At 44.9% G+C, this 26816-nt stretch overlaps 1 protein-coding gene across 1 annotated transcript in view; it reads left to right on the forward strand.

The window, feature by feature from the left end:
• The first annotated feature begins 581 nt into the window (after window positions 1–581).
• Window positions 582–26816, forward strand: part of LOC124803411 (facilitated trehalose transporter Tret1-2 homolog) — a 72662-nt gene continuing 46427 nt past the window's right edge. The window contains exons 1-2 of the mRNA XM_047264596.1: window positions 582–823; window positions 18335–18614. Coding sequence (XP_047120552.1) covers window positions 582–823; window positions 18335–18614 — 522 coding nt within the window. The remainder of the gene's footprint in view (window positions 824–18334; window positions 18615–26816) is intronic.

Here is a 26816-nt window from a genome sequence, read left to right on the forward strand (position 1 = left end):
ACCTCACACCATCCTTGATGTTGCCTATCTTACGCATGGGCTACTCAGTTTGTATATTTTGCTTATTTTTTTCATAGTTCCACACAACTTCTTCCTATTTCCAGAATGAAAACATCCCCCAGGCTGTGGCTAAGCCATGTCTCCGCAATATCCTTTCTTTCAGGAGTGCTAGTTCTGCAAGGTTCGCAGGAGAGCTTCTGTAAAGTTTGGAAGGTAGGAGACGAGGTACTGGCAGAATTAAAGCTGTGAGTACCGGGCGTCAGTCGTGCTTCGGTAGCTCAGTTGGTAGAGCACTTGCCCGCGAAAGGCAAAGGTCCCGAGTTCGAGTCTCGGTCGGGCACACAGTTTTAATCTGCCAGGAAGTTTCTTCCTATTTTCTCGATTGATCTGTGTTCCGTTTTTCAAGTCCTATCCACTGTGCCAACTTATAACCAAATCTGAGGGGGGTGCGATGGGGAGGTTCCCTTGTGAGAGGCAGAACAGGAAACATGGTAATAATTTCACCAAATCATGGAGTCATTTGCTAATGTGCAGTGAACCTGAACACATTCGCCCTGGGGACGCACGTGGCGTGGACGGCGATGGCGCTGCCGCAGCTGATGTCTGCAGAGAGCGGCCTCCGCGCCCAGCCGCTGACGGCGGACCAGGCATCCTGGGTGGCGTCGATGCTGCCGCTCGGCGGTCTCTGCGTGCTGCCCCTGTTGGCCGCACTCACCTCGCACGTCGACCGCAAGACACTCGGATACCTCGCCGCGCCGCTACAGCTTGCGGCGTGCGTCGTCCTCATGTCGTCCACCGAGGTCGCAGCTCTCTATACCGCTAGGCAAGTTAGTTAGCCAGTTTCATGTTCCATGCATCATTTGCACTACACAGGGATAGTAACAGGGCCAAATATCCCACGAAATAAGCATCAAACGAAAAAACTACAAGGAACGAAACTCGTCTAGCTTGAAGGGGGAAACCAGATGGCGCTATGGTTGGGCCGCTAGATGGCTCTGCCGCAGGTCAAACGGATATCGACTGCGTTTTTTTTAAAATAGGAACCCCCTTTTTTTATTACATATTCGTGTAGTACATACAGAAATATGAATGTTGTAGTTGGACCACTTTTTCCGCTTTGTGATCGATGGCGCTGTAATAGTCACAGACGTATAAGTACGTGGTATCACTAACATCTACATCTACATTTATACTCCGCAAGCCACCCAACGGTGTGTGGCGGAGGGCACTTTACATGCCACTGTCATTACCTCCCTTTTCTGTTCCAGTCGCGTATGGTTCGCGGGAAGAACGACTGCCGGAAAGCCTCCGTGCGCGCTCGAATCTCTCTAATTTTACATTTGTGATCTCCTCGGGAGGTATAAGCAGGGGGAAGCAATTATTTGATAACTCATCCAGAAACGCACCCTCTCAAAACCTGGACAGCAAGCTACACCGCGATGCAGAGCGCCTCTCTTGAAGAGTCTGCCACTTGAGTTTGCTGAACATCTCCGTAACGCTATCACGCTTACCAAATAACCCTGTGACGAAACGCGCCGCTCTTCTTTGGATCTTCTCTATCTCCTCTGTCATCCCGACCTGGTACGGATCCCACACTGATGAGCAATACTCAAGTATAGGTCGAACGAGTGTTTTGTAAGCCACCTCCTTAGTTGATGGACTACACTTTCTAAGGACTCTCCCAATAAATCTCAACCTGGCACCCACCTTACCAACAATTAATTTTATATGATCATTCCACTTCAAATCATTCCGCACGCATACTCTCAGATATTTTACAGAAGTAACTGCTACCAGTGTATGTTCCGCTATCATATAATCATACAGTAAAGGATCCTTCTTTCTTTGTATTCGCAATACATTACATTTGTCTATGTTAAGGGTCAGTTCCCACTCCCTGCACCAAGTGCCTATCCGCTGCAGATTTTCCTACATTTCGCTGAAATTTTCTAACGCTGCAACTTCTCTGTATACTACAGCATCATCCACGAAAAGCGCCAGTGCGGACGGTATTTGCTTCGTGATACATTACCCGTGTTAAAATGGAACGTTTACCAATTGCGGAAAAGTTCGATATCGTGTTGATGTATGGCTATTGTGATCAAAATGCCCAACGGGCGTGTGCTATGTATGCTGCTCGGTACCCTGGACGACATCATCCAAGTGTCCAGACCGTTCGCCGGATAGTTACGTTATCTAAGGAAACAGGAAGTGTTCAGCCACATATGAAACATCAACCACGACCAGCAACTAATGATGGTGCCCAAGTAGGTGTTTTAGCTGCTGTCGCGGCTAATCCGCACATCAGTAGCAGACAAATTGCGCGAGAATCGGGAATCTCAAAAACGTCGGTGTTGAGAATGCTACATCGACATCGATTGCACCCGTACCATATTTCTATGCACCAGGAATTGCATGGCGACGACTTTGAACGTCGTGTACAGTTCTGCCACTGGGGACAAGATAAATTACGGGGCGATGACAGATCTTTTGCACGCGTTCTATTTAGCGACAAATCGTCGTTCACCAACAGCGGTAACGTAAACCGGCATAATATGCACTATTGAGCAACGGAAAATCCACGATGGCTGCGACAAGTGGAACATCAGCGACCTTGGCGGGTTAACGTATGGTGCGGCATTATGGGAGGAAGGATAATTGGCCCACATTTTATCGATGGCAATCTAAATGGTGCAATGTATGCTGATTTCCTACGTAATGTTCTACCGATGTTACTACAAGATGTTTCACTGCATGACAGAATGGCGATGTACTTCCAACATGATGGATGTCCGGCACATAGCTCGCGTGCGGTTGAAGCGGTATTGAATAGCATATTTCATGACAGGTAGATTGGTCGTCGAGGCGCCATACCACGGCCCGCACGTTCACCAGATCTGACGTCCCCGGATTTCTTTCTGTGGGGAAAGTTGAAGGATGTTTGCTATCGTGATCCACCGACAACGCCTGACAACTTGCGCCAGCGCATTGTCAATGCATGTGCGAACATTACGGAAGGCGAACTACTCGCTGTTGAGAGGAATGTCGTTACACGTACTGCCAAATGCATTGAGGTTGACGGACATCATTTTGATCATTTATTGCATTAATGTGGTATTTACAGGTAATCACGCTGTAACAGCATGCGTTCTCAGAAATGATAAATTCACAAAGGTACATGTATCACATTGGAACAACCGAAATAAAATGCTCAAACATACCTACGTTCTGTATTTTAATTTAAAAAACCTACCTGTTACCAACTGTTCGTCTAAAATTGTGAGCCATATGTTTGTCACTATTACAGCGCCATCTATCACAAAGCGAAAAAAGTGGTCCAACTAAAACATTCATACTTCTTTACGTACTACACGAATATGTAATAAAAAGTGGTGGTTCATATTTTAAAAAACGCAGTTGATATCCGTTTGACCTATGGCAGCGCCATCTAGCGGGCCAACCATAGCGCCATCTGGTTTCCCCCTTCAAGCTAGACAAGTTTCGTTCTTTGTAGTTTTTTCGTTTGACGCTTATTTCGTGAGATATTTGGCCCGGTCACTATCAATGGACCACCCTGTATATCTTTATGGTGTGGAACGAGTCATTCTACTTTCACATTAATTTGTAAACACGGCTATATGCTGCTCATTTATAAGTTTTTTGTATTGTTTTTATTTTCATTATTATTATTATGAAAAGTATAGGTACGAGTTAGCAATTCCTACCCAACACCATCTACACATGACAATAACAGGAATTAAACTATTCAACACAGTGAGATGTCAAGGAGAAACGATTTCAGCTCGTTTTCAAATTTCACTTTGCTGTCTGTCAGACATACACATACGGCAGAAAAGTCACAAAACCAATAAGGAACTGTGCGACATAAACGAAAGTTGGTAGGCGTGTTTCTACATCTGAAACATGGTGTCTGTTCAAATTTCGCACCAGACGCATAAGAGTGGCTCTTGTAGACCCACTATGAGGACGCAAATCAGGTTTGCTTTAATATTCATGCTGTAACGGTCGTGATCATTAGTTAGCTTCGAGATTGGACGTCGTTTTTATTTATTTCTATTTAGCGCGTGGCATCTACAGAGTAAAATTGCACACATACTATTAATTAATATAATCAACGAATTACAAATATTTTATTAAATGATTGATTGCAAACAATCATATGCGAAAGATTAGGGAGACAGCCACTGCAGCTATTACACAAGTCCACATCTAAGCAGGTGACCCGCTGAACAGCACGTGGAGTATCATTCATGATATCCCTCCATTCTCCTTCAAACCTCCTCGCAGGACATTCGAAGATCAGGTGAGGAATTGCTTATTCTTCTGCACCACAGTCGCATCGTGGGTCACCAGTGAGTTTCCATTTGTGGAGAATGGCCTCACACGGTTAAGTCTGCATCAAGTTCTTCTGGGCATTTGCATTCCTTCCACCGGTATCGAAGGATCAAAATCAGTGATGAGAGGATGGTGATTATTCAGCGACCAATATTGCCTCCATTCCCTTGCTGTGCCGCACCTTTCTGGGAATCTGAGGACTTCGTCTTCCCATATAGGTTACCTGGATTTTAGGCGGGTAGTTGGTAGATGGTTCAATATTTTTCGGATAGGTATATCTTCAGAGACAGAGGGGTCATTAATTTTCTTCCATTCTCGGATAGCTGCTTGTTGCCTAATGAAGGAAGGAGGAGCTATATTGCAAAGGGCATGAAGCCAGGCCAGCGGAGTTGATTGCAGAGTTCATGAGACAATCCTCATGGTGGTATTAAGCTGGACATCTATTTTCTTCGTGTGTGTGCTCTTGTACCAGACTGGGCGCATATTGTGCCACCGAGTAAACAAGAGATTGTGCTGCGGTGCGTAGGGTGTTAGCTTGAGCTCTCCAGGAGGTTCCAGTCAGCGTTCTTAATATATTATTTCGATTTTTTATCTTTTGACTGGTTATTTCTAGGTGTTTTTTATAGGTTATTGACCGGTCAGAGTGATTCCTAGATATTTTGGATGGCTGTTGTGCGTCAATCGCTCACTGCAGACTGTTACTTGTAACTCTCATTTTGCCTCATGATTGATGATGATGATGATGATGATGATGATGATGTGTGTGAAATCTTATGGGACTTAACTGCTAAGGTCATCAGTCCCTAAGCTTACACACTACATAACCTAAAGTATCCTAAGGACAAACACACACACCCATGCCCGAGGGAGGACTCGAACCGCCGCCGGGACCAGCCGCACAGTCCATGACTGCAGCGCCTCAGACCGCACGGCTAATCCGGTGTGGCCCTCATGATTGTTCAGGTGGAATACGATTACCTCAGTTTTATTTGAATTTGGGCAGAATCTCCATTTCGTATAATATTGGTTAAGAAGTTGAAGATCCGTTGACAGAGTAGCTTCCCCCTCTTCGAATGTCTTGCTCTGAGTGGCTATTGCAATGTCATCTGCATAGCAGAATTTTTGCGATTTAGTTGCTGGCATGTCGCTCGTGTATAGGTTGAAGAGAAGGGGAGCCAACACTGATCCCTGTGGGAGCTCATTGTTTATTGAGTAGGATTTACTCGTAGATTGACCTACGTTCACACTGAAGTAGCGATTTTTCAACATGTTTTCCAGAAACTTACTTGTCTTGCGGCAAGGGATCGCTTTTATCAGCTTGAGTCGTGACTTAATGTTGCTCAAGAATGACTATAAGGCGACAAAGGTGTCATTATCAACACCTCATTGAGTTTGACCGAGGTCATGTAACAGAGCTACGACAAGCTGGATGTTCCTTCTACGATATCGCAGAAAGACTTGATAGGCATGTAGCCAATGTACGTGACTGCTAGCAGCGGTCACGAGAGTGTGCTGTCGCAATAAGACTGCGGGCTCCGGACGTCCTCGTGGCACTACCGGGAGGGAAGACCATCGTGTTCGGCATATGACTGACACATTTGACACGTTATACTACATCTGCAGCAGTTGCACCACAGTGACACGACAGGCTGTTACAAATCGATTACGTTAAGTACAGTTCCCAGCCAGACGCATTGTATCGTGCGTTCCACTCATTGGTGTCAAGCGAGAGCTCATTAGAGGGCAGTGTGTAGTTCTGTTGTATTTTCTGATGAAAGCTCGTTCTGCCTCTGTGCCAGTGATGGCCATATGTTGGTTAGAAAGTTGTCAGTTGACGGCCTGGAAAGAACCTGTCTGCGTGCGAGACATACTGGACCTACACCTGGAGTTACGGTCTGGGTGCGATTTCTGTGACAGCAGGAGCGCTCCCGTGGTTATCCCAAACATCCTGACTGCAAATTTGTAGTCAGTCTGATGATTCGAACTGTTGGCCTACCATTCATGAACACCAATTCAGGGGATGTTTCCCAGCAGGATAACGCTCGCCCACATACCGCTGTTGTAATCCAACATGTTCTACATTGTGTTGACATGTTGCCTCGGACTACTCGATCACCAGATCTGTTTTCGATAGAGCACATGTGGAACATCAGCGAACGACAACTCCAGCGTCATCCACAAGCGTCACTGACCGTCCTTGTATTGCCCGACCCAGTGCGACAGGCATAGAACTTCATCACACACTCTGAAATTCGGCACTTGTACAACAAAATGATGAACGTTTGCATGCTCGCATTCTACATTCTGGCGGTTAAGCAGTTTATTAATGTACCAGCATTTCATATCTGCAATGGCTTACCTCGCACTTACGTTGACCTGTGATCTTGCAATGTAAATCACTTACACTATGCGATCAAAAGTATCCGTACACCCCCGAAATAATACGCTTTTCATTTTAGGTGCATTGTGCTGCCACCAACTGCCAGGAACTCCATATTAGCGACCTCAGTAGTCATTAGACATAGTGAGAGAGCAGAATGGGGCCGCTCCCCGATACTCACGGATTTCAAACGTGGTCAGGTGATTGGGGTCTATACACGAGATTGACACAGTCCTACACATCCCTAGGTCCACTGTTTCCGATTCGATAGTGAGTGGAAACGTGAAGGGACACGTACAGCACAAAAGCGTACAGCCCGACCTCGTCTGTTGACAGACAGATGCCGCCGACAGTCGAAGGCTCTGAGCACTATGGGACTTAACATCTATGGTCATCAGTCCCCTAGAACGTAGAACTACTTAAACCTAACTAACCTAAGGACATCACACAACACCCAGTCGTCACGAGGCAGAGAAAATCCCTGACCCCGCCAGGAATCGAACCCGGGCGTGGGAAGCGAGAACGCTACCGCACGACCACGAGCTGCGGACACCGACAGTTGATGAGGGTCGTAATGTGGTAATAGGCTGACATCTATGCAGACCATCGCACAGGAATTTCAAACTGCATTAGGATCCACTAGAAGTACTAAGACAGTTAGGTGGGAGGTGATAAAACTTGGATTTCATGGTCGAGCGGCTGCTCACAAACCACACATCAAGCATGTAAATGTCAAATGACGCCTCGCTTGGTGTAAGGTGGGTAAACATTGAACGATTGAATAGTGGGAAAATGTTGTGTGGAGTGACGATGGCAGTGTGTGGGTATGGCGAATGCCCGGTGAACGTCATCTGCCAGCGTGTGTAGTAGCAACAGTAAAATTCGGAGGCGCTGGTGTTATGGTGTGGTCGTGCTTTTCATGGGGGAGGGGGGGGGGGAGCGCTTGGACTCCTTGTTCTTTTGCGTATCACTATCACATCACAGACGCGACACGAAAAGTTGTCAAGAGAAACATTTTCAGTTCCTTTTCAGATTTCACTTCGCTGCCTGTCAGACATTTTATATCACTGTTAAGTGACCAAACATCAGAGACATTACAACGGACTGAGCGACTGCGGCACTCGTCTCCTCTCTCATTTTCTTACGTCACGTACACAGCCTGTCTTCGACACTGCTTGAAATAAAATTACGTTTTTCCCAATGAAATCAAATTGCTTAACGACTTAGGGCCTTGCGAAACCGACGTCTAAACTTCCTCGTTATCTCCGTCCTTTTTTGCTGCGTCTGTGTGCGTTCGTGCATCCACAGAGCCACCACTAATCGCCTCTCAGCACTGTAACTGCGTCCGATAACATCAGCCATGATTCGCAACTGAAACAATTCTATACAGAGCCGAAGCAAAACAATACTAACAACAGCGCTTTTCGTCAGTTTCAAAGCCGTACCGTTAGAGCAACAACTTCATTACTGAACAGTTAAAAGAAGTACGCGGGCTTCTCTGACACACTATATAAATAACACGACGAAAAAACAAGAATTTTACATCAGTCATGACAGGCGGTGTTTAATTACAGAAAATTTACCAATTAATAAGTTTGTGAGAGAGCTATCGCATCAAAACGACGTCGAGGGCACGGTTGTTTACGCAACAACTGGATAGGAATGAAGGTATACAGAACATGTATTTTGTTTGATGTTGTTTGGAAGAGTATATGCACAGCTACATCTTCTTGCATATTCCGCAAGCCACCTTACAGCGGTGACGGAGTGTGCTTTGTGAACCGCTGTCAGTTCTCCCTTTTCCTGTTCCATTCGTGTATGGTTCCCGGGAAGAACGACTGCTGATAAACCCCCGTGTGAGCTCGAATCTCTCCAATTTTATCTTCACGATCTTTTCGCGAGATATACGTAGGCAGCAGCAATATACTGGCTGACGTTTCTAGGAAATTCTGCAGTCTGAACTCAAACAGTAAACGGCAACATCATGCAGAACGCCTCTCCTGTAGCAGACGCTTCAGTTGCCTGAGAATAACCATGTTGCTTGCTTTCACGCCTACTGAATAAACCTGTAACGAAATGCGCTGCTCTTCTTTGGATTTTCTCTGTTTCTTCTATTGGCCCTATCTGGTATGGGTCTCAGAATGACGAAGTAGGTATTATTCAAGTATTGGTTGAAAGAGGGTTTAGCAAGTTATCTCTCTGCAGGTGGACCACACTTCCTGAGATTCTTTCAGTGAACCTCAGTCGGGCGTCTGTCCCGCCGAGATCATGCTCGTCGACTACCTGGGTACGCCAGGGCTCGAGGACCCACATACATAATCTTGTGGGTGCGCCGCACCCATAAAATTTTTGCTTTGGTAAAAAGAAAATAAAATAAATTTTGTCACCTATTGAAACACTGAGATGAAAGCTAAAATTTCTGACCTCTAGGACATATCTGTTTGTTTCGGACGTCTTTGAGCAAAGGCAACGAAGCAACCCCCCCCCCCCCCTCCCCGTTGCTTGTCTTTCTCTGGCCAAGTCAAACGCACTCACCAGAATACCGAGCGAAGTTGCGCAGTGGTTAGCACTCTAGACTCGCATTCGGGAGGACAACGGTTCAAACCCGCGCCCAGTAATCCTGATTTAGGTTTTCTCTGATTTCCCCAACTCGCTTCAGGCAAATGCTGAGATGGTTCCTTTGAAAGGGCACAGCCGACTTCCTTCCCTAATCCGAGGAGAAGTATGATCTCGCTGTTTGATCCTCTCCCACGAATCAGCTCCCCAGAATAACAGTCGTACTATACTGTGAACGGGATCCCGCCTTTTCGGATTGCTTTCATGTTTCCTTACAAGTGACGCGCTGCAATATACTACATTCGTTAATAATTGTTTTAAAATATTTGCTTATCAGTATTGAGCAGCAATAAAGAGTAATCCAAGATACAAGGTTCAAAATGGTTCAAACGGCTCTGAGCACTATGGGACTTGACTTCTGAGGTCATCAGTCCCCTAGAACTTAGAACTACTTAAACCTAACTAACCTAAGGACATCACACACATCCATGCCCGAGGCAGGATTCGAACCTGCGACCGTAGTGGTCGCGCGGTTCCAGACTGTAGTCCCTAGAACCGCTCGGCCACCCCGGCCGGCGCAAGGTACAAGGAAGCTGCTTGTTACAGACTACGTGAACAACTTTTTTTAATTATTATTATTAACATAACAGCGGGGTGGTTAAGATTTCAGTGTTTTTTTTTCATGTAATCTGGATTGTTATCGTTTTGATTGTTGAGATAATGGCTTCAAAGGATGTGGGAGCTCCGCCACTGATAAGCACCCAAGTCGGCGCCCTTGACCACGATTAGTTTCATATGATCGTTCCTCTTTATATCGCAATTGAACGCATACTCCTAGATATTTGATGGATGTGACTGCTGTCAGTTATTTTTCTGCAATCATGTAACATTATAATAACTGTGGTGTCACCGCCAGACACCACACTTGCTAGGTGGTAGCCTTTAAATCGGCCGCGGTCCGGTAGTATACGTCGGACCCGCGTGTCGCCACTGTCAGTGATTGCAGACCGAGCGCCGCCACACGGCAGGTCTAGAGAGACGTCCTAGCACTCGCCCCAGTTGTACAGCCGACTTTGCTAGCGATGCTACACTGACAATTACGCTCTCATTTGCCGAGACGATAGTTAGCATAGCCTTCAGCTACGTCATTTGCTACGACCTAGCAAGGCGCCATTACCAGTTTATATTGAGATTGTTATTAATGTACCGTCAAGAGCGATGTACACCAATTATGGATTAAAGTTAAGTATTCCAGCAACAACGTACCTTATTGGCTATATTAATTACATTGTCCTGTTCCAGACCTCACGCCAGTTTGCGTGAGCTTAAACGCGTGCATTTCGGCCTCCTCTAGCAACACGGTGTTGGCTCTTCTGCCAACACATCAATAACAGTCATTCGGCATATTTATGCGCAGCACCTCACGAGTCAACAGCCAATCCCAGCACGAAGTGTCCATTCTCTGCAGGTCCTCGTCCAAAGTAAATGTGCATAGTAATTCTATGGAGTAAACTCACTAGTCGTTTGCGCCAAATCCGAGACGAACAGCCGGCTGATGTGGCCGCGCGATTCTAGGCACTTCGGTATGGAACCGCGTGACCGCTACGGTCGCAGGTTCGAATTCTGCCTCGGGAATGGATGTGTGTGATGTCCTTAGGTTAGTTAGGTTTACGTAGTTCTAAGTTCTAGGGGACTGAGGACCTCAGATGTTAAGTCCCATAGTGCTCAGAGCCATTTGAACTATTCTGAAGACGAACCGTAGCGACACAACAGGCTACATGTGATTCAGTGTCAAGGAGTTCAAGTTCACTCTGGTGTTTCTGTATTAGCCAATAACACTAAGTCTTCTGTATATTTAGCTTACCTCTCTAAATCTCCAGTCAGTTTTAGTTTCTTATTTGAAATGGGCAGAATGAAGCACTTCAAGTATCTCATGATATGGTTCTTGAAATTTTCCCGGCTGGAGGAATATTCAGTGGTTCTCCGTATGCGTCCGGGACACAAAGAACTAATCTTCTGATATTTCGCCGGTTAATCTCACGGCCATCTTAAAGGCGAGTCGGCGACTGATTTTCGAGTGACCAAGGATGCCTAGTTAAATAAGTAAAGGCTGAAAGCACTAGATATAAAGTTATACATTGGAGCAACATGCGCACTCGTCGCAGATAACACGGTCGACATATCAGCGCCAGTCTGCATAAAACTAATGCAACAAAAATGGAAGTACTCAAAAAATACATGGAGCCTCTACACGCACTGTTTATCGAATGGATTAATCATTAAAATTGGTGGCATCTATCAGACTGGCAGGCAGCGAAGGTCCAGAACAAAACATTCCCTCAGAGAGCAGACGAGAAACGAGTGTTTTACATGAGTAATAGAGATGCAAGCCCTTGTCTCGTCTGAGCAGCCTGCCTGACCACGGAAAAGTATCACACGCACTTTATCCTTCTTTAAGTTTCTGGAAGCTTTTGAAGAAACAGTTGCCGTATATGGTAGGAACATGGTAGGCTTTAAATCTCTTCACTTTTCAACTTCCTTGGCTTAGTCTGCAGCTGGGACCAGCAAATATAAATCTTCATGGTTGGCATTAAGGTAACACTCATCCTCAATCCGTCAACCTACTCCGTCCAGATAAGGTAGACAGCCATTCCTCTCCCACTCCACGGCAAACTTGAAATTGTCTCAATGTAAGTAAGATTCTCCAAAGCCTCCAGCATTTTATCCCCACCGTGGGGCCACACTACGAATATATCACCAACACATCTCCAGAGCAACCACGGTTTTGAAATTGCAGAGCACTTTTCTCGTCAAAATCTTCCGTAAATAGATTGGCCACCAGGAGTGAGAGAGGGCAACCCAAAGCGACACTTTCAGTCTGTTCAGAATACCACTCACCATTTAAAAATTGAGCTCAGATTACCGCATCCTTACATTATGCTGTTATACCTTAAACTTTCTATCTATAACTGACACTCAACAACTAGTAACTTCCAAGAAGCACTGGGTATCGAAGTCGGAGCCCTTGGGTATCGAACAAGCGCACCAATGTCGGCGCTGTACTCTGACGTGACGAAAGTAATGGAAAACATCTCAATACCGTGTCGGATCTTCTTTTTCCAAGCGTAGTGCAGCAACTCAGCGTGACAAGGACTCATCAATACATCATTTACACTGAAAAATGATTGCTTTGTTTATAAATAAAAACACACACAAAAGGCAGCGGCACAGACGTAACTTCACTAAAGACAATGACAGAATCGATATCTCGCAAGTAAATTCCTTGATAAAATTATTTGTTATTTATGCAGTGCAAAAATATAAACACACATGGAGGCTGATTATCATAATATGCAAGTATGATTACATATGTCTATGAAAATTAAAGCAAAGTAACTTTGTATTATTTCTCTAAATACGTAAGATTTCTCTCAATTGGTAACCACAGTGGATCTTCAGATTAATATTGCTACGTCTAAATCCTATGGATTACTTAATGAACAAAGCTTGCATATCGATACTGCTAATAAAAACTTCTATGTTAAACAACACTCATTACGACGAACGCTGGACCGAGGTACCAAACTTTTCAAGCTCTATGAACCTTCAAATTAAATTTTTCCACATGTAAATTGTCTGTGGAACTTACTTTACACCTAGGTCGCCTGTTGGCACTACTTAAACAATTATAGATTAGTAGAAGGCAGTAGTACGACATCTGTACCAGACATTAGACTCATCTAAATAAAACTGTATATAAACTGTATAAACTGTATATAAAAACACAGATACAAACACTGCTGCAGATCTAACCTAAAGCCTAACGGGCACCAATAATTAGCAAAGTAAACGATGACAACACAGCACTAAGCAACTCACCATACATCTTGGAATCCATACAGTAATATCAAGATGCCTACCCCCAGCACAGTGCAAAACGTTCTTATCTTCTATGTTAAGCTGCGGAAACTAGAGGGGGAAATCTGTATGCCCCCTGTAATTTATTATAATGTCGTTTCCTCATTAAAGTAGATATTACAGCCTACCTTCCCCTCTGTAATATGTAACGTTGTTGCCTCATTAAACTAAGCATTACAGTGAGAGGAAATTTACTGTTGTGTATAAATCAGATAGATGATGATGAGGCAAATGTGGAACCATTGTGCATGTGTGATTAAAGATAAAGGTGGGGCAGTACAGTAGATGAGGTAGGCGTGGAAATATCTGATCACTGTTACCCGGTATACTGTCAGGTGGAGAGAATGATGTTGAGCGGAGAATAATGGTTAATGGGAAATTATGGCTAGTGGACAATTATAGTCAGTAGACAGAATGATTGTCTGTGGAGAGAATGAGGATCAGTGGAGAATCATGGTCGCTGGAGAGAAAGATAGTCAGTGGACTATTATGGGCAATGGAGAAAATAATTGTGAATGGAGAGAATGATGGGCACTGGAGAATTATAGTCAGTGGAGAGAATGATGGCTGTCGATGGATAGGCAAGAGAGTTGTGGTCAATGCAGAGAATGATGCTCAAAAGAGAGTGGATATGAATGGTGCACTGTGAAATGCAAACATGAATGGTAAATGCACAATGGTAAATGGTGAAAACTAAATGGTCAATACGAAATGGTAATAGTAAATGGTGAATGATCAGTGCATAATGGGTAATGGTAAATGGATAAAAGGTAATGGGTAACAAGAAATTGTGAACAGATAATGTGTAACAATAAATGGTAAACTATAAATGGTGACTGGTGTATGGTGACAGGTAAACAGTAAATGATAACCGGAAAATGAGTAACAGTAAACGTTAAACAGCTAATGGATAACAGTAAACGGGTAAGAGGTAACAGTAAATGGTAAAAAGTTAACAGGTAGTGGGTGAATGATAACAGGTGACAGTGAATGGGTAATGGTGGTAGACTACCATGGGTGACCACTGTTCCTTCTTGTATGGCCAACATTCCCTCTTGAGTGGACACCACTCTCCTACATGACTAAGAAACGAAACAGATAACCATTTCAGAACCACAGCTAGTCAATGTTTAAAAAAATAGAACGGATCATTATTTGAAGAAATGGAACAGGTCACTGAAATTACCCTTCATGCCACAGCGAAATTGTATCTACTTCCCCACCTCCCTTACAATGTAGCAACTAGCCCCTGAAACTGTACAACTTACTCATGAACTGTATCAAACTGTTCCTGAAACTGTATCAAGTAGCCCTTCAGACTGAATCAGATTGCTCCAAAAGTAAATCAACTTGCCCTTCAAACTGCATCAACTTGCCCCAATGTATATCAAAATTCCCTTCAAACTACATTCCCAAAAAAAAAAAAAAATACTTTTAGAGATTTCCAATTTATTCAAGATTAAGGTAGCTACAGTGCATATGGAGTACATTAATTGATTACATTTACAGATCATTATCATGATTGGCTAATGACTCAAAATGGTTCAAATGATTCTAAGCGCTATGGGGCTTAACATCTGAGGTCATCAGTCCCCTAGACTTAGAACTTCTTAAACCTAACTAACCTAAGGACATCACACACAGCCATACCCGAGGCAGGATTCGAACCTGGACTGGAGCGTCTAGAACCGCTCGGTCACAGTGGCCGGTGGCTGATGAGTCACACGAGTCACTTCTTGTCCCATCATATCCCACACATGCTTCATCAGAAACAAGACCAGAGAATGTGTTGGCCAGAGGAGTTGCTGCTCGTCTTGCAGGGCACGTTAAATTTCACAGGAAGTGTGCAGCAGAGCATTATCTTGTTGGAACAAAACATTATCTTCCAGTTGCAAGAACAGCAAAAGAATGGGTCTCACAGCATTCTGCACATACCAAGTGCTGGTTAGCGTACCCTCCAGGAACACCAAAAGTGAAAGAAAATTGTATTTATTGCACCTCAAACCATAAGGCCGTGCCATTGTCTGTCTTAGACAGGATGGCAGGATTTATTGTAGTCAGTAATGATAATATAGTTTAAAATACTTTTGGCGTCATATTTCGTAATACAGGATTGTGTGTGCGTGTTTTTGTGTGTGTGTGTTTGTGTGTGTGTGTCGCTGACGTATTTTAGATGTGGTAATACTGCAAACATAATTTTTGAACAAATAATTATATCATTTTGGGGAGAGTCAAGATGAAACTACACTGTGTTTGGCTGTTCCATTATATTGGTTACTAAAACCTTAGCCTCTGATTTTTGGCTGGTAATGTCGTTTTTCAGGTGAAGGATAGGTATTTCTTCTTTCCTGCACTCATATCTTTAATGCCTTAAAATACTATATGTTAGTTTAGTGATTGGCATTATTTGGGTTTTGTGATTGTACTGATATGATGTGGTTCTGCTGAACCATGTGGATTGCCATTCAGATTTTTTTCTGTATAGATATATACCTCAGGATGAAACCAGCAGTGTCCCATTAAAGATTATCATACAGCTGTATACGGTTTTTGTTTTGTAAGATGTATTTTCCAGTTTGTGTGCAATGTGGTCCATAGCAGATTACGCGATTTAATTCGAAAGGGCGTCGGTCCAGCGATTGATCACGACTGAACAGAAATGAAGACTGACTGGGAAACATACACTGAGTTGAAAAAAGTCATGGGATACCTCCTATTATCGTGTCAGACCACCTTTTGCCCAGCGTAGTGCAGCAGCTCGATGTAGCATGGACTCAACAAGTCCCTGGAAGTCCCCTACAGAAATATTGAGCCATGCTATCTCTATAGCAGTCCATAATTGCGAAATTGTTGCCGGTGCAGGATTTGGTGCACCAACTGACCTCTTGATTATGTCCCAGAAATGTTTGATGGGATTCATGTGATGCAATTTGGGAAACCGAATAATTTGCTTAAATTGTCCAGAATGTTTCTGAAACCAGTCGTGATGAACTGTAGCCCGGCGAAAACTCCACAGGTCTTTGGGTGCATGGAGTCCGTAAATGGCTGCAAATGGTCTGCAAGTAACCGAACATAACCATTTCCAGTCAGTGATAGGTTCACTTTGACCAAAGAACCCAGTCCATTCCATGTAAACACAGCAAACACCATTATGGAGCCACCAACATATTGTACTGTGACTTGTTGACAGACCCATAGCTTCATGGGGTATGTGCCACACTAGAATCCTACCATCAGCTCTTACCAACTGAAATCGAGAATCATCTGAACAGTCCATGGTTATCCAGTCGTCTAGGGTGTTATCAATACGATCAGAGGGCCCAGGAGAGGCATTGCAAGTGATGTCATGCCGTTAGCGTAAAATGACTTTCATCTTAATAATATGAATATTTATATATGTGTTTGGAGAGAGAGAGAGAGATAGAGATTGATTTTTGATTGAGATTTTTAAGTCGTAATTGGTACCAGAACTTTGGTTGCTGCCTCCTTGAATGATCAGTTTCTGCACCGGTTGGTGACATATTACAATTTGGAGGAAGTTATTGTTGTTTAAAGCTTAAAATACGACTCTGTTAGTTACTTGGCCGTATTGCGGATAGCTTTGAGCCCAAGTTTTTGTGGCCTCTCATACCTAAGGGACCATTGTTGTAAGTTAATAAGATCGAACAGCAATCTGTTTTTCGTGTGAAAAGGGGATTGCTTGGCACACAAACTTCCTTCAAACTACACGTCCTGCTACATCAAAATTGGTCAGTGGAGCTCAGCACCATGCTATTGTACAAGAACATAATCCAATTACTGTAATTAAGAAATTATGAGAGGTTGTTATGTATTGAATGAAAGCTATAGAGAATGCATTTCTTTTCCTGTATTTTAGTGAACTTTGTACATTTACAATTCTGTCGATTGATAGACGGCGACGACAATGAAGTTCACCTCCTTTTCCAAAAACAAGATATTTCCACCCTTCACTTCCAGAAAATTTGTGTACATAAATGTTTGGCAATTGTTGCACATAATTTACTCGGTTTTATCACTAAAATAACAATTTTCATTACATGTAACAATACGTTCTGAGCGACGGCCTAACAACACGTCCTCTTTCCACAAGATACAGAATAACAGTCCTCTGTTTTTTAATAAATCGTCTTTTTTTTAGAGGCCATACTCAAAGATTCACAACCACCATCGTTGTGGGGATTGTGCTCTAAAGAATTTCTTGCTGACCAGCTGCGCTTCTCTTCACCTCAAGTACTTTTTGAATCACATTTAATTTACGGTATTTACATACATTACTGAGCTACTCAGAATAAAATCAGGCACACATTAGTTAAAAAAAAGGGCAGTGAGGCTCACATAACATTACTGTCTGCTCCCATAGCCCATTACCGCCATATTTCGCGGCACTGTGCTAAAGAATACGTTTCTCGTACGTCCCACATTGATTTCTGCGATTATTTCATACAGTGTTGCTTGTGTGTTAGCAGTGACAACTCTACACAAACGCTGCTGCTCTCAGTCGTTAAATGAAGGCCTTCAGCCACTGCAGTGTCCGTGGTGAGAGGTAATGCCACAGACTGGGCGTTCTCAGCACACTCTTAACACTGTGGATCTCAGAATACTGGATTTCCTAACGGTTTCCGAAATGGGATATCCCCAACTACCACTCTGCATTCAAAGTCTGTTAATTCCCATTGTACGGCCGTAATCATTTCAGAAACCTTTTCACATGAATCATCTGAGTACAAATGACAGCTCCAGAAATTCAATGCCCCTTTGTACATTGTGTACGCAATACTACTGTCATCTGCATATGTGCATATCGCTATCCCTTGACTTTTGTCCCTGAACGTATTTGCCAGTAGCTTACAATGCAGTCCATAGCATATTACACGGTTAAATTGGACAGAGCGTCGGTCTCTAGGCTGATCGTGATTGGCAAGAAATGATATGTGATCAGGAATTGTAGTTCACAAAAAGCGCAAGGGACATTGCACGTTGTCAGGTGATGATGGTTCGAGAAGCTCCAGACTATTTTGTCGGAAAATAAATGTTGTTGTAAGTTTTCAGTCATTATTATCACGCAGGGAATGTAGTTAACATCGGGTGATGGTGTGACGGTAGGTTTCTGGCGAGCGTGCACGGCATGTGCTCAGCACTGTTGGTGACGCTTTACGTGGGCGAGACTGCGAGCGACGGGGCGCGCGGCGCCCTCGGCTGCATGCTGTCGCTACTCTGCAACTGCGGCATACTTTGCGGCTACGTGCTGGGTGCCTGCCTGCCCTACCGCGCCGTCCTCTACGCCAACATGGCGCCGCTCCTCCTGTACGTCATCTGCTTCCCCTTCGTGCCTGAAACGCCGTACAAGCTGGCCAGCACCGGCCGCCATCAGGACGCCAGAAAGGTATGCTGATTAGCTGCCTCGGTTTAATACTTCAGTGTGATTACTTGGAAGGAAGGGGTGGGGGATCCAGGGCATTAACATACATAAGCTATTTCTACCATCTTGTATTTCGATTCCAAAAGGGGAAACGAAAAGGGCATGTGATTTGATGACGCCACTGATACGGATGATGACATCACCGATGATATCACAGATAAAGATTGAGGGAACTGTGACGTGGAAATGGTCATGGCTGCTACCATCTTGGAATCAGAGGTTTGGGCCACTTGACTGTATTCCTTTCACTCCATAGCGGTCACATTACAGCATTCCTTGAATTACAAAGTGGACCAAAGGATCCCTAACCGTACAACTTGTACTCAGAAATGGTTCAAATGGCTCTGTTCACAATGGGACGTAACTTCTGAGGTCATCAGTCCCCTAGAACTTAGAACTACCTAAACATAGCTAGCCTAAGGACATCACACACATCCATCCCCGAAACTGGATTTGAACCTGCGGCCGTAGCGGTCCCGCAGATCCAGACTGTAGTGCCTAGAACCGCTCGGCCACCCCGGCCAGCTAACTTGTACTAATTCGTGCCCAAAACGCTGTGTGTGCTGGCCAGCACCGGCCACCATCATGGTGCCAGAAAGGTTTGCTGAGACAAGATATGTATCAAAAATATGGCTGTGCGTTTAGCATTCTTCATAGCTATTGGCTGGCATTGAGACATCGCTGAGGAATAGCCTCAGCTTTGGACAGTTCTGTAACCTGTGGGCTAGAGCATGCTGATTAGATATCCCATTTTAATTGCTTGGAAAGAAGGCAGTCAGGGATGCAAGGAATTAACACACTTGGGCTATTTCTGCCATCTTGGCTTTCTATTCTAAAAGGGGGAGCAGATAGGGTGTGTGGCTTGATGATATCAGTGATAAGTATGTTGATATCACTGATAAGAGTGATAAAATCACAGATAAGAAGGGAGGGGCTTGTCACATGACAAGCATCATGGCTGCCGCCATTTTGGAATGAAAGGTCTTTGAATCAGACCAGCTTGATTGCATTCCTTACATTGCATTGCTTTCCTTGCATTCCTTCAATTTCAGTGTGGACAAAAGTGTTCATAACACCACTATGTATATTACTTTGTACCCAAAATGCCGTACAAGCTGGCCAACACCAGTTTCCATCAGCATACCAGAAAGGTATGCTGATGTGAGTTGTGTAGCAGAAATAAGGCTGTGCATTAAGTCTTCTGTGCTGCTACTCGCTGGCGTTGTGACATCACTGAGGAACTGTCTCAGCCTTGAAACAGCGCTGTAACATGTAGGCTAGAGCATGCTGATTAGATAGGCCGTTTTAATACTTCAGTGTGACTGCTTGGAAAAAAGGGGCGTCCTGTCACGGTTCGCACGGATCCCCCCCCCCCCCCCCCCCATCGGTGGTTCGAGTCCTCCTCGGGCATGGGTGTGTGTGTTGTCCTTAGTGTAAGTTAGTTTAAGCTAGGTTAAGTGGTGTGTAAGCTTAAGAACCGACGACCTCAGCAGTTTGGTCCCATAAGATCTTACCACAAAATTTCCAAAAAGAAGGGGTGGGGATGCAGGGCATTATCACACTTGAGCAATTCGATTCCAAACGAGGAGGTGGAAAGAGCGCGTGGCTTGATAGCGTCACTGATAATTAGAAAGATATCAGTGATGAAAGCGATGACGTCACGGATAAGGATGGAGGGGCTTGTCATATGGCAAGGATTATCACTCCCGTCATCTTGGAATCAGAGGTCTTAGAATGAGCGTCACCTAACTGCGTTCCTTGCACTCCAACGTGTTCGTGCTAGTGCTCTCCTTGCATTCCTTGAAATCCCAAGTGGACCAAAGAGTTCGTAAAAGTACAAGGTGTCTGCCAGAAAACCAGTACCCCTCAAATACCCGTTAATCATCTGTAGTCCAGTTGTTTGTGATGCAGCGATATTGTCTCGGAAGTTGGCTTCACTGATTTTTATCGGAACATTGAATGTAACTGTGTGATTCCTATTCTGGCTGTAATAGACCTCTCAGAATGTCCTGCTCCCGAGTCTTATTCAGTTTTCCCCTTCGTCGTCACCCGCTGGAGTCGAAGGGCGCTCATCATTCCTCTGCTCTAACTGTGCACTTTTCTTCGGAGGCCGAGTGGACGGTCTGCTATAGACTCTGTGTGACGTACTGGTGCCCCTTTCAGATACTCCTTCTCCCTTTATCCCTTTCTTATCCTTGCTCCTTGCCTTGCTGCAGTCACTCATAGGCGATTGTTATCTCTTGTCTCGCGACTTCCCGTTTGTTATGTTTAGAACTCACAAGAATTGACGATTTCCCATGAGTACTATAAAAGACGTACCATATTTAAAAATAAATTTGCTACACATCGATCAGAGCACCAAGCACAAACTTATTATCAGAGATTCTTTATAAATTATTGCAAATCATCCCATGCAGACGAACAGCAAAATTAGTTGACAACGTGTCATCTGTAAGGTCAATTACAGTGACTACAGAAAAAGACACTAGCTGCCCAAAAGTATTGGATAATGGCTTACCACAGGGCTCCGTCTTTGCTCCTCTCTTGTTTAATTTAAATGTATCTGATATTCCTCCAACACAGTCCAGAAAGTTTGGCTGTGAAGACGACTGGGCAATATTACCAAACACAAAACCTTTGGATCAGCTGAAGGAATCCTAACTCCTGATATAGACATCTTAAGCCACTATTTCCGTAAATGGAGGCCACAACTAAATTCAAATGAAACAGAAGTTTCATGTCTTCATCTGTCCAGAGCCATCGACTTATACGAAGGAGACAAACTTCCTCATAATATGCATCCAAAATACCAACGTATCACTTTAGATAGGACGCTTTCTTTCAAGGAGCACTTGACACGAAAATCAGCTAAGCTCAAAATTAGACACAACGTTCTCCATAATCTCTGTGGCTCTCGTTGAGGATCGTCAGCAGACATTGTCCGGGTATGAGCACTCGCTTTGGCATACTCAGCAGCAGAGTACTGTGCTCCTTTCTAGCTTAACAGCCCACACGTAAAAAAGATAGATGCACGACTTAACGAGGTTAGTGGGTCAATACGATCTAGTCCCACTACAGGCTGCCTATCTTGAGCCACATTGCACCACATTGCACCTCCTGATGTCAGATGCAGCTCCATGGGTTAAGACGCTGCCCCAGTTTGTGCGCTCCAGGAAGCGCCAGTAACAGAGTGCTCTGTGGCTAACAGCAGCGGGCACGCCCTACTTCCACTTCGGGCAGCGTACTCTTGTTACCGACCGACGACTAGACCAGTTAAACCCGTACTGTTCGGCTGCTCGGTGGAAATCCGTATTCCCTCTCACGTTACTCGCTCAGTCATACCTCCAGTTCCGGCCGATGTGTACAGCGACTTCGCACACCAACCCTCCAGCGCTGGAGTCGTGGCGCTCCTGCTATCAGCGCCCTCATGGAGTCATGCTTACACAGCCTCAACTCTGTTCGCGCGGCTTTTCAAACTGCCATGGACGAGTGACGTCTTGTGACGACACGATCATAATCTGTTATCACACATTCCTGAACATAAATCTTTTTCATTTGTCATTTCCAAAGATTTGTGACTGTCAGTGCAATTTTATCTGCAGTCTGAATGCTAAAAACATTTCTACAGCTATTAATTCACGCGGATTTACAAGGCTGGCCGCATTTTTATTTTCAAGGCTGCGTTTAGACAAGTAGTACTCGCCATCCGATAAATTCGTTCAAGTCGTAGTGCTCCACTCTACTTGGCTGGTAGCCACGCCTCACCACACAATGAAATTTGATTACGGAGCGCAGGCCACCGGCACTGTAGCCCATGCAGCACAGCGTGGATGGGTGATTGCTTGGAGGTCTTTTTTCTCTTTTTGTTTAAGTTACAGCTGTGATTACTTCTTGAAATTATATTACATGCCGGCCGCTGTGGCCGAGTGGTTCTATGCGCTTCAGTCTGGAAACGCGCGCCTGCTACGATCGCAGGTTCGAATTCTGCCTCGGGCATGGATGTGTGTGATGTTCTCAGGCTAGTTAAGTTTAAGTAGTTCTAAGTTCTAGGGGACTGATGACCTCGGATGTTAGGTCCCATAGTGCTTAGAGCCATTTGAACCATTTGTTATATTACGTGAAATAACAAAACGGAAAATTATAAAACATTAATTTTTAAGGAGAGAAAGAAAACGGAAGATAGGAAAGATTATTGTCAGAGATAGTCGTCCCCTCACTGGCGCTGCTAAGAAAGCTGGTCTCAGAAGTTGGTCTCGGAATGTGTACTTGACCCCGATGTCCCAGGGCAGCGCCACCAATTGTTAGCTAATTACGCGAAATATTCCACGTCTCAGATGTCACAAGACGATTCATGTTTCGCATAATTATTCTAATTTTTAAATTTTGTGTTTTTGTACTGTGTATGTATTAGCTGTATTACTTGATTTACTGTGTGTGTGTGTGTGTGTGTGTGTGTGTGTGTGTGTGTGTGTGTGTGTGAATTCCTATGGGACCAAACTGCTGAGGTCATCGGTCTCTAGACTTACACAGTACTTAAACTAACTTATCCTAAGAACAGCACACACAGCCGGCCGCTGTGGCCAAGGGGTTCTAGGCGCTTCAGTCTGGATCTGCGCGACCGCTACGGTCGCAGGTTCGAATCCTGCCTCGGGCATGGATGTGTGTGATGTCCTTAGGTCAGTTAGGTTTAAGTAGTTCTAAGTCTAGGGAACTGATGTCCTCAGATGTTAACTCCCATAGTGCTCAGAGCCATTTCTTTTTAACAGCACATACACAGATGCCCGCGGAGGACTCGAACCTGCGGCGGGAGGGACCGCGCTGTCCTTGACATGGCGTCTCAAACCACGCGGCCACTCCACGCGGCTTGATTTACTGTTTTTCTATATTAATGTAATCTAATTACAGTATTAACGTGACTCCTGTTGACAGGTTTCTGTTCCGTTTTGTCTGTGTTACAATTTTTACATTCAGTGTTGTTTGTTTTGTGTGTTCACTGCTATTTTTCTCTCGTCGCTATATGTATGTTAATTTGCTGTATAACTTTTATTACAGCTTTTCTGCATTAATGAAGACAATTACATGTTTTAGTTGGCGCCTGGCACAATAAGGGGCGACAGACTATCCTGCTGAATAGGTTTTTCCAATTTGTATATGTATTACTATTTCATCATTTAGTGCCGTGTATACTGAACAGTCAAAACATAACGACCACTGCTCACCAAGGCACTGGATACCGCCTGGTGGCGTTGCAGGCACGTGACGCGATGACGGAAGTATTTAAGCGGAGCTGAGACGGATGGGGGGTCACGCAAACGAAGATATGGGCTGCAAATGGGGAAATCCATTAAGATAAGCGACCCTGACAAAGGGCAGATATTTATCATGCAGAGCCTGTGAATGAGTATCTCTGAAACCGCGAAGCTGGCCGAATATTTCGTTCTAGTGTCGTGAGCATTTACGGAAAGTGGTAGAAGAACAGTGAAACTTCCGCTAGGCGCAAAATGATTGGACGCCCAGGACTTTTCACAGAATGTGGGGTTCATAGGCTTGTTTGCTCCGTAGAGTAGGATACATGGTGATCTGTGGTGTCTCTGCCAAAAGTACACAATGCTGGGACACGCACAAGTGTTTTGGAGCACACCGTTCATGGTACATTGTTGAACATGGAGCTCCGCAGCAGACGATTCCTAGCGTTCACGTATTGACCGGACGACATCGTCAGTCACGATTGCAGTGGGCACGGGACTAGCCGAATTCGGCCGTGGATCAATGTGGACGTGTCGGCTCTACGAATGAACCGTGTTTCTCGCTACACCAGGTCTATGGTCGTCTCCACAAACGCCGTCATCCGGGCGAATGTCGGCTCCAAACATTCAGCACACCACGGGCGCAGGCTCGTGGAAGCAGTATTATGCTATGGAAAACATCCTCCTGTGCTTGCATGAGACCTGCGTAGTAACCGAAGACATCATTTCAGGTGCGGACCACCAGCATCCTTTGATGCTTGATGTGTTTCTTGAGGGTGATGTCATCTTTCAACAGTCAAACTGTCCGTGTCTGGGAGCCAGAACCATGCTAGAGTGGTCTGAGGAACATTATAGACAAATTATGTTGATGTTTTGGCCACCAAATACGCCTGCTATGAATTCAATGGAATCCTTCTGGTGCCTTCCCTATTCCATTATTTCATAATTCTCTAGTGGGAGGACATCTGGACCTTTATAAGACCTTGTAAAAAGTCAAGGCTCACCTCACTTGGCCTACATTGTATAAGGATATCAGGCGATTAGTAGGTGTGTCTGACGCATGTAAAAATGCTAAAACCAGTAATAGTCCTCCGAAAGGGTTGTTACTATCCGAGTGCGAGGAGAATCCTGTGGACAAACTCTTTATCGATTACGTAGGGCCTCTTTCTCGTGTCAAGAACGAGAACCGATGTATTATGGAGGTTGTTGACGCTTTTTCCAGATTTTTATGGTTAATCCCTAGTCGTGGGCTCACGGCGGCCATTACCATTGCGTATCTGACCAACATCTTCAGCTGGTTTGGACCCCCTAAGGCTCTTGGTAGCGATAACGCCCCGGTATTTTACGTTCGTAACGCTGTTAAGCACCTAACCATCACGCCATATTATCACCAGCCATCTTTTGCCGAGGGAGTGAATCGCAATCTTAACTTTTATCATTTACCATCATAAGTCGCCGAGTAAGTGGGCGACCACCTTGCCTTGGCTGAATTTTGCATTTAACACTGCGCAGCACGAAGCATCCAGGGCAGCTCAAAAAATGGTTCAAATGGCTCTGAGCACTATGGGACTTAACTTCTCAGGTCATCAGTCCCCTAGAACTTAGAACTACTTAAACCTAACTAACCTAAGGACATCACACACATCCATGCCCGAGGCAGGATTCGAACCTGCGACCGTAGCGGTCACGCGATTCCAAACTTAAGCGCTTAGAACCGCACGGTCACACCGGCCGGCTCCAGGGCAGCTCCTACCGCTCTCTTGTTTGCGTATCCCATCAATTCCGCTCTGTCCAACTTGTGGGATATCAACGACCTCCTACCTTCGTACGATACTACTGAAAATCTTAGGGAAAATTGAGAACGGGCCAGGAATAACATTAGGTTAGCCCACCGCCTCCAGGGACGGCGTTATCATAGGAATAGACGTCCCTTTCAAGGCAAGGTAGGGGATAAAGTATTCGGGAAGAACTGTGCCAGTCAGGCGAGGGGTGGTGCCAAGCTCTGGAAGTTCACTCCTCGCTTCATCCCATTCTCTATCATCCAACTTCTGGGTCCGGTTAACTTGTTTGTCAGGTATCTGGCCACTGGTAAGGTCCTCTGGGTGCACCTTAATCAACTTAAGCTCGTCAACTAACCTTCTCCTTCTTCTTCTGTAGGCTCGACTGGGGTCCAGTGGTTTCAGGGGGGGGGGGGGGGGGGTTTGAGCCGTGGCTTGATTGCTGACGTCGCCTTTCGGTTTCCTGGCGCCACTAGCTCGATCTGTCGTGTGATTTCCTCTGGTTTGAGGCCACTGTGATCTTTACTTGAGGTTGTTGATAGGCACGGGAGGTGTTTTCGGCGTGGGAGCTGAGCAGTGGTAACGGAGGGGGGACGACCGTGTGAGAGGTCCGCCCGGCCAGTAAGACGAGTACTTGAACAAATGTCTTGGGCACAGAGTCTGGCGAGTGATTGCAGACGGTCGGATTTCAATCCGTGGCTGACTTCGAGTGTCGTCTTCACGCGTAGCCTCGTCAAACAGCTTATGGAACGTGGCACACCTATGAGAGAGTTGAAGTCAGTTCCGCTGTGCTGAAATCTGGGTCCCCTTTGGAACCGGCAGATTTCAACTTCTATTCGCGAACTTCAGTTATATTTGGATTTTGAAGTCTTAACTGTTATCTTCTTGTTGTTAGCTGTAGGTCTGTTGCAATCATTGCGATTTCATAGCTGATCTATTTCACCGCCAGTTGGTTCCTTGAATTGTGGCTGTTCTTAGTTTTCCAAAGTGGATACTGGGCTTGGTTGTTTGTCAACAGGATATCTTAAACTATGTCAGCCGATTGTGTTCCTCGAGTCGGAGAGATAACGTGTTTTTTCGACGCTGTGGCCCGACTCCCCGTCGTCGCTCAGTACCTAGATGGTTGGGTTTTATTCGACCTC

Source organism: Schistocerca piceifrons, chromosome 6 (assembly GCF_021461385.2).
Source record: "Schistocerca piceifrons isolate TAMUIC-IGC-003096 chromosome 6, iqSchPice1.1, whole genome shotgun sequence".
In the NCBI taxonomy this organism is placed as follows: Eukaryota; Metazoa; Arthropoda; class Insecta; order Orthoptera; family Acrididae; genus Schistocerca; species Schistocerca piceifrons.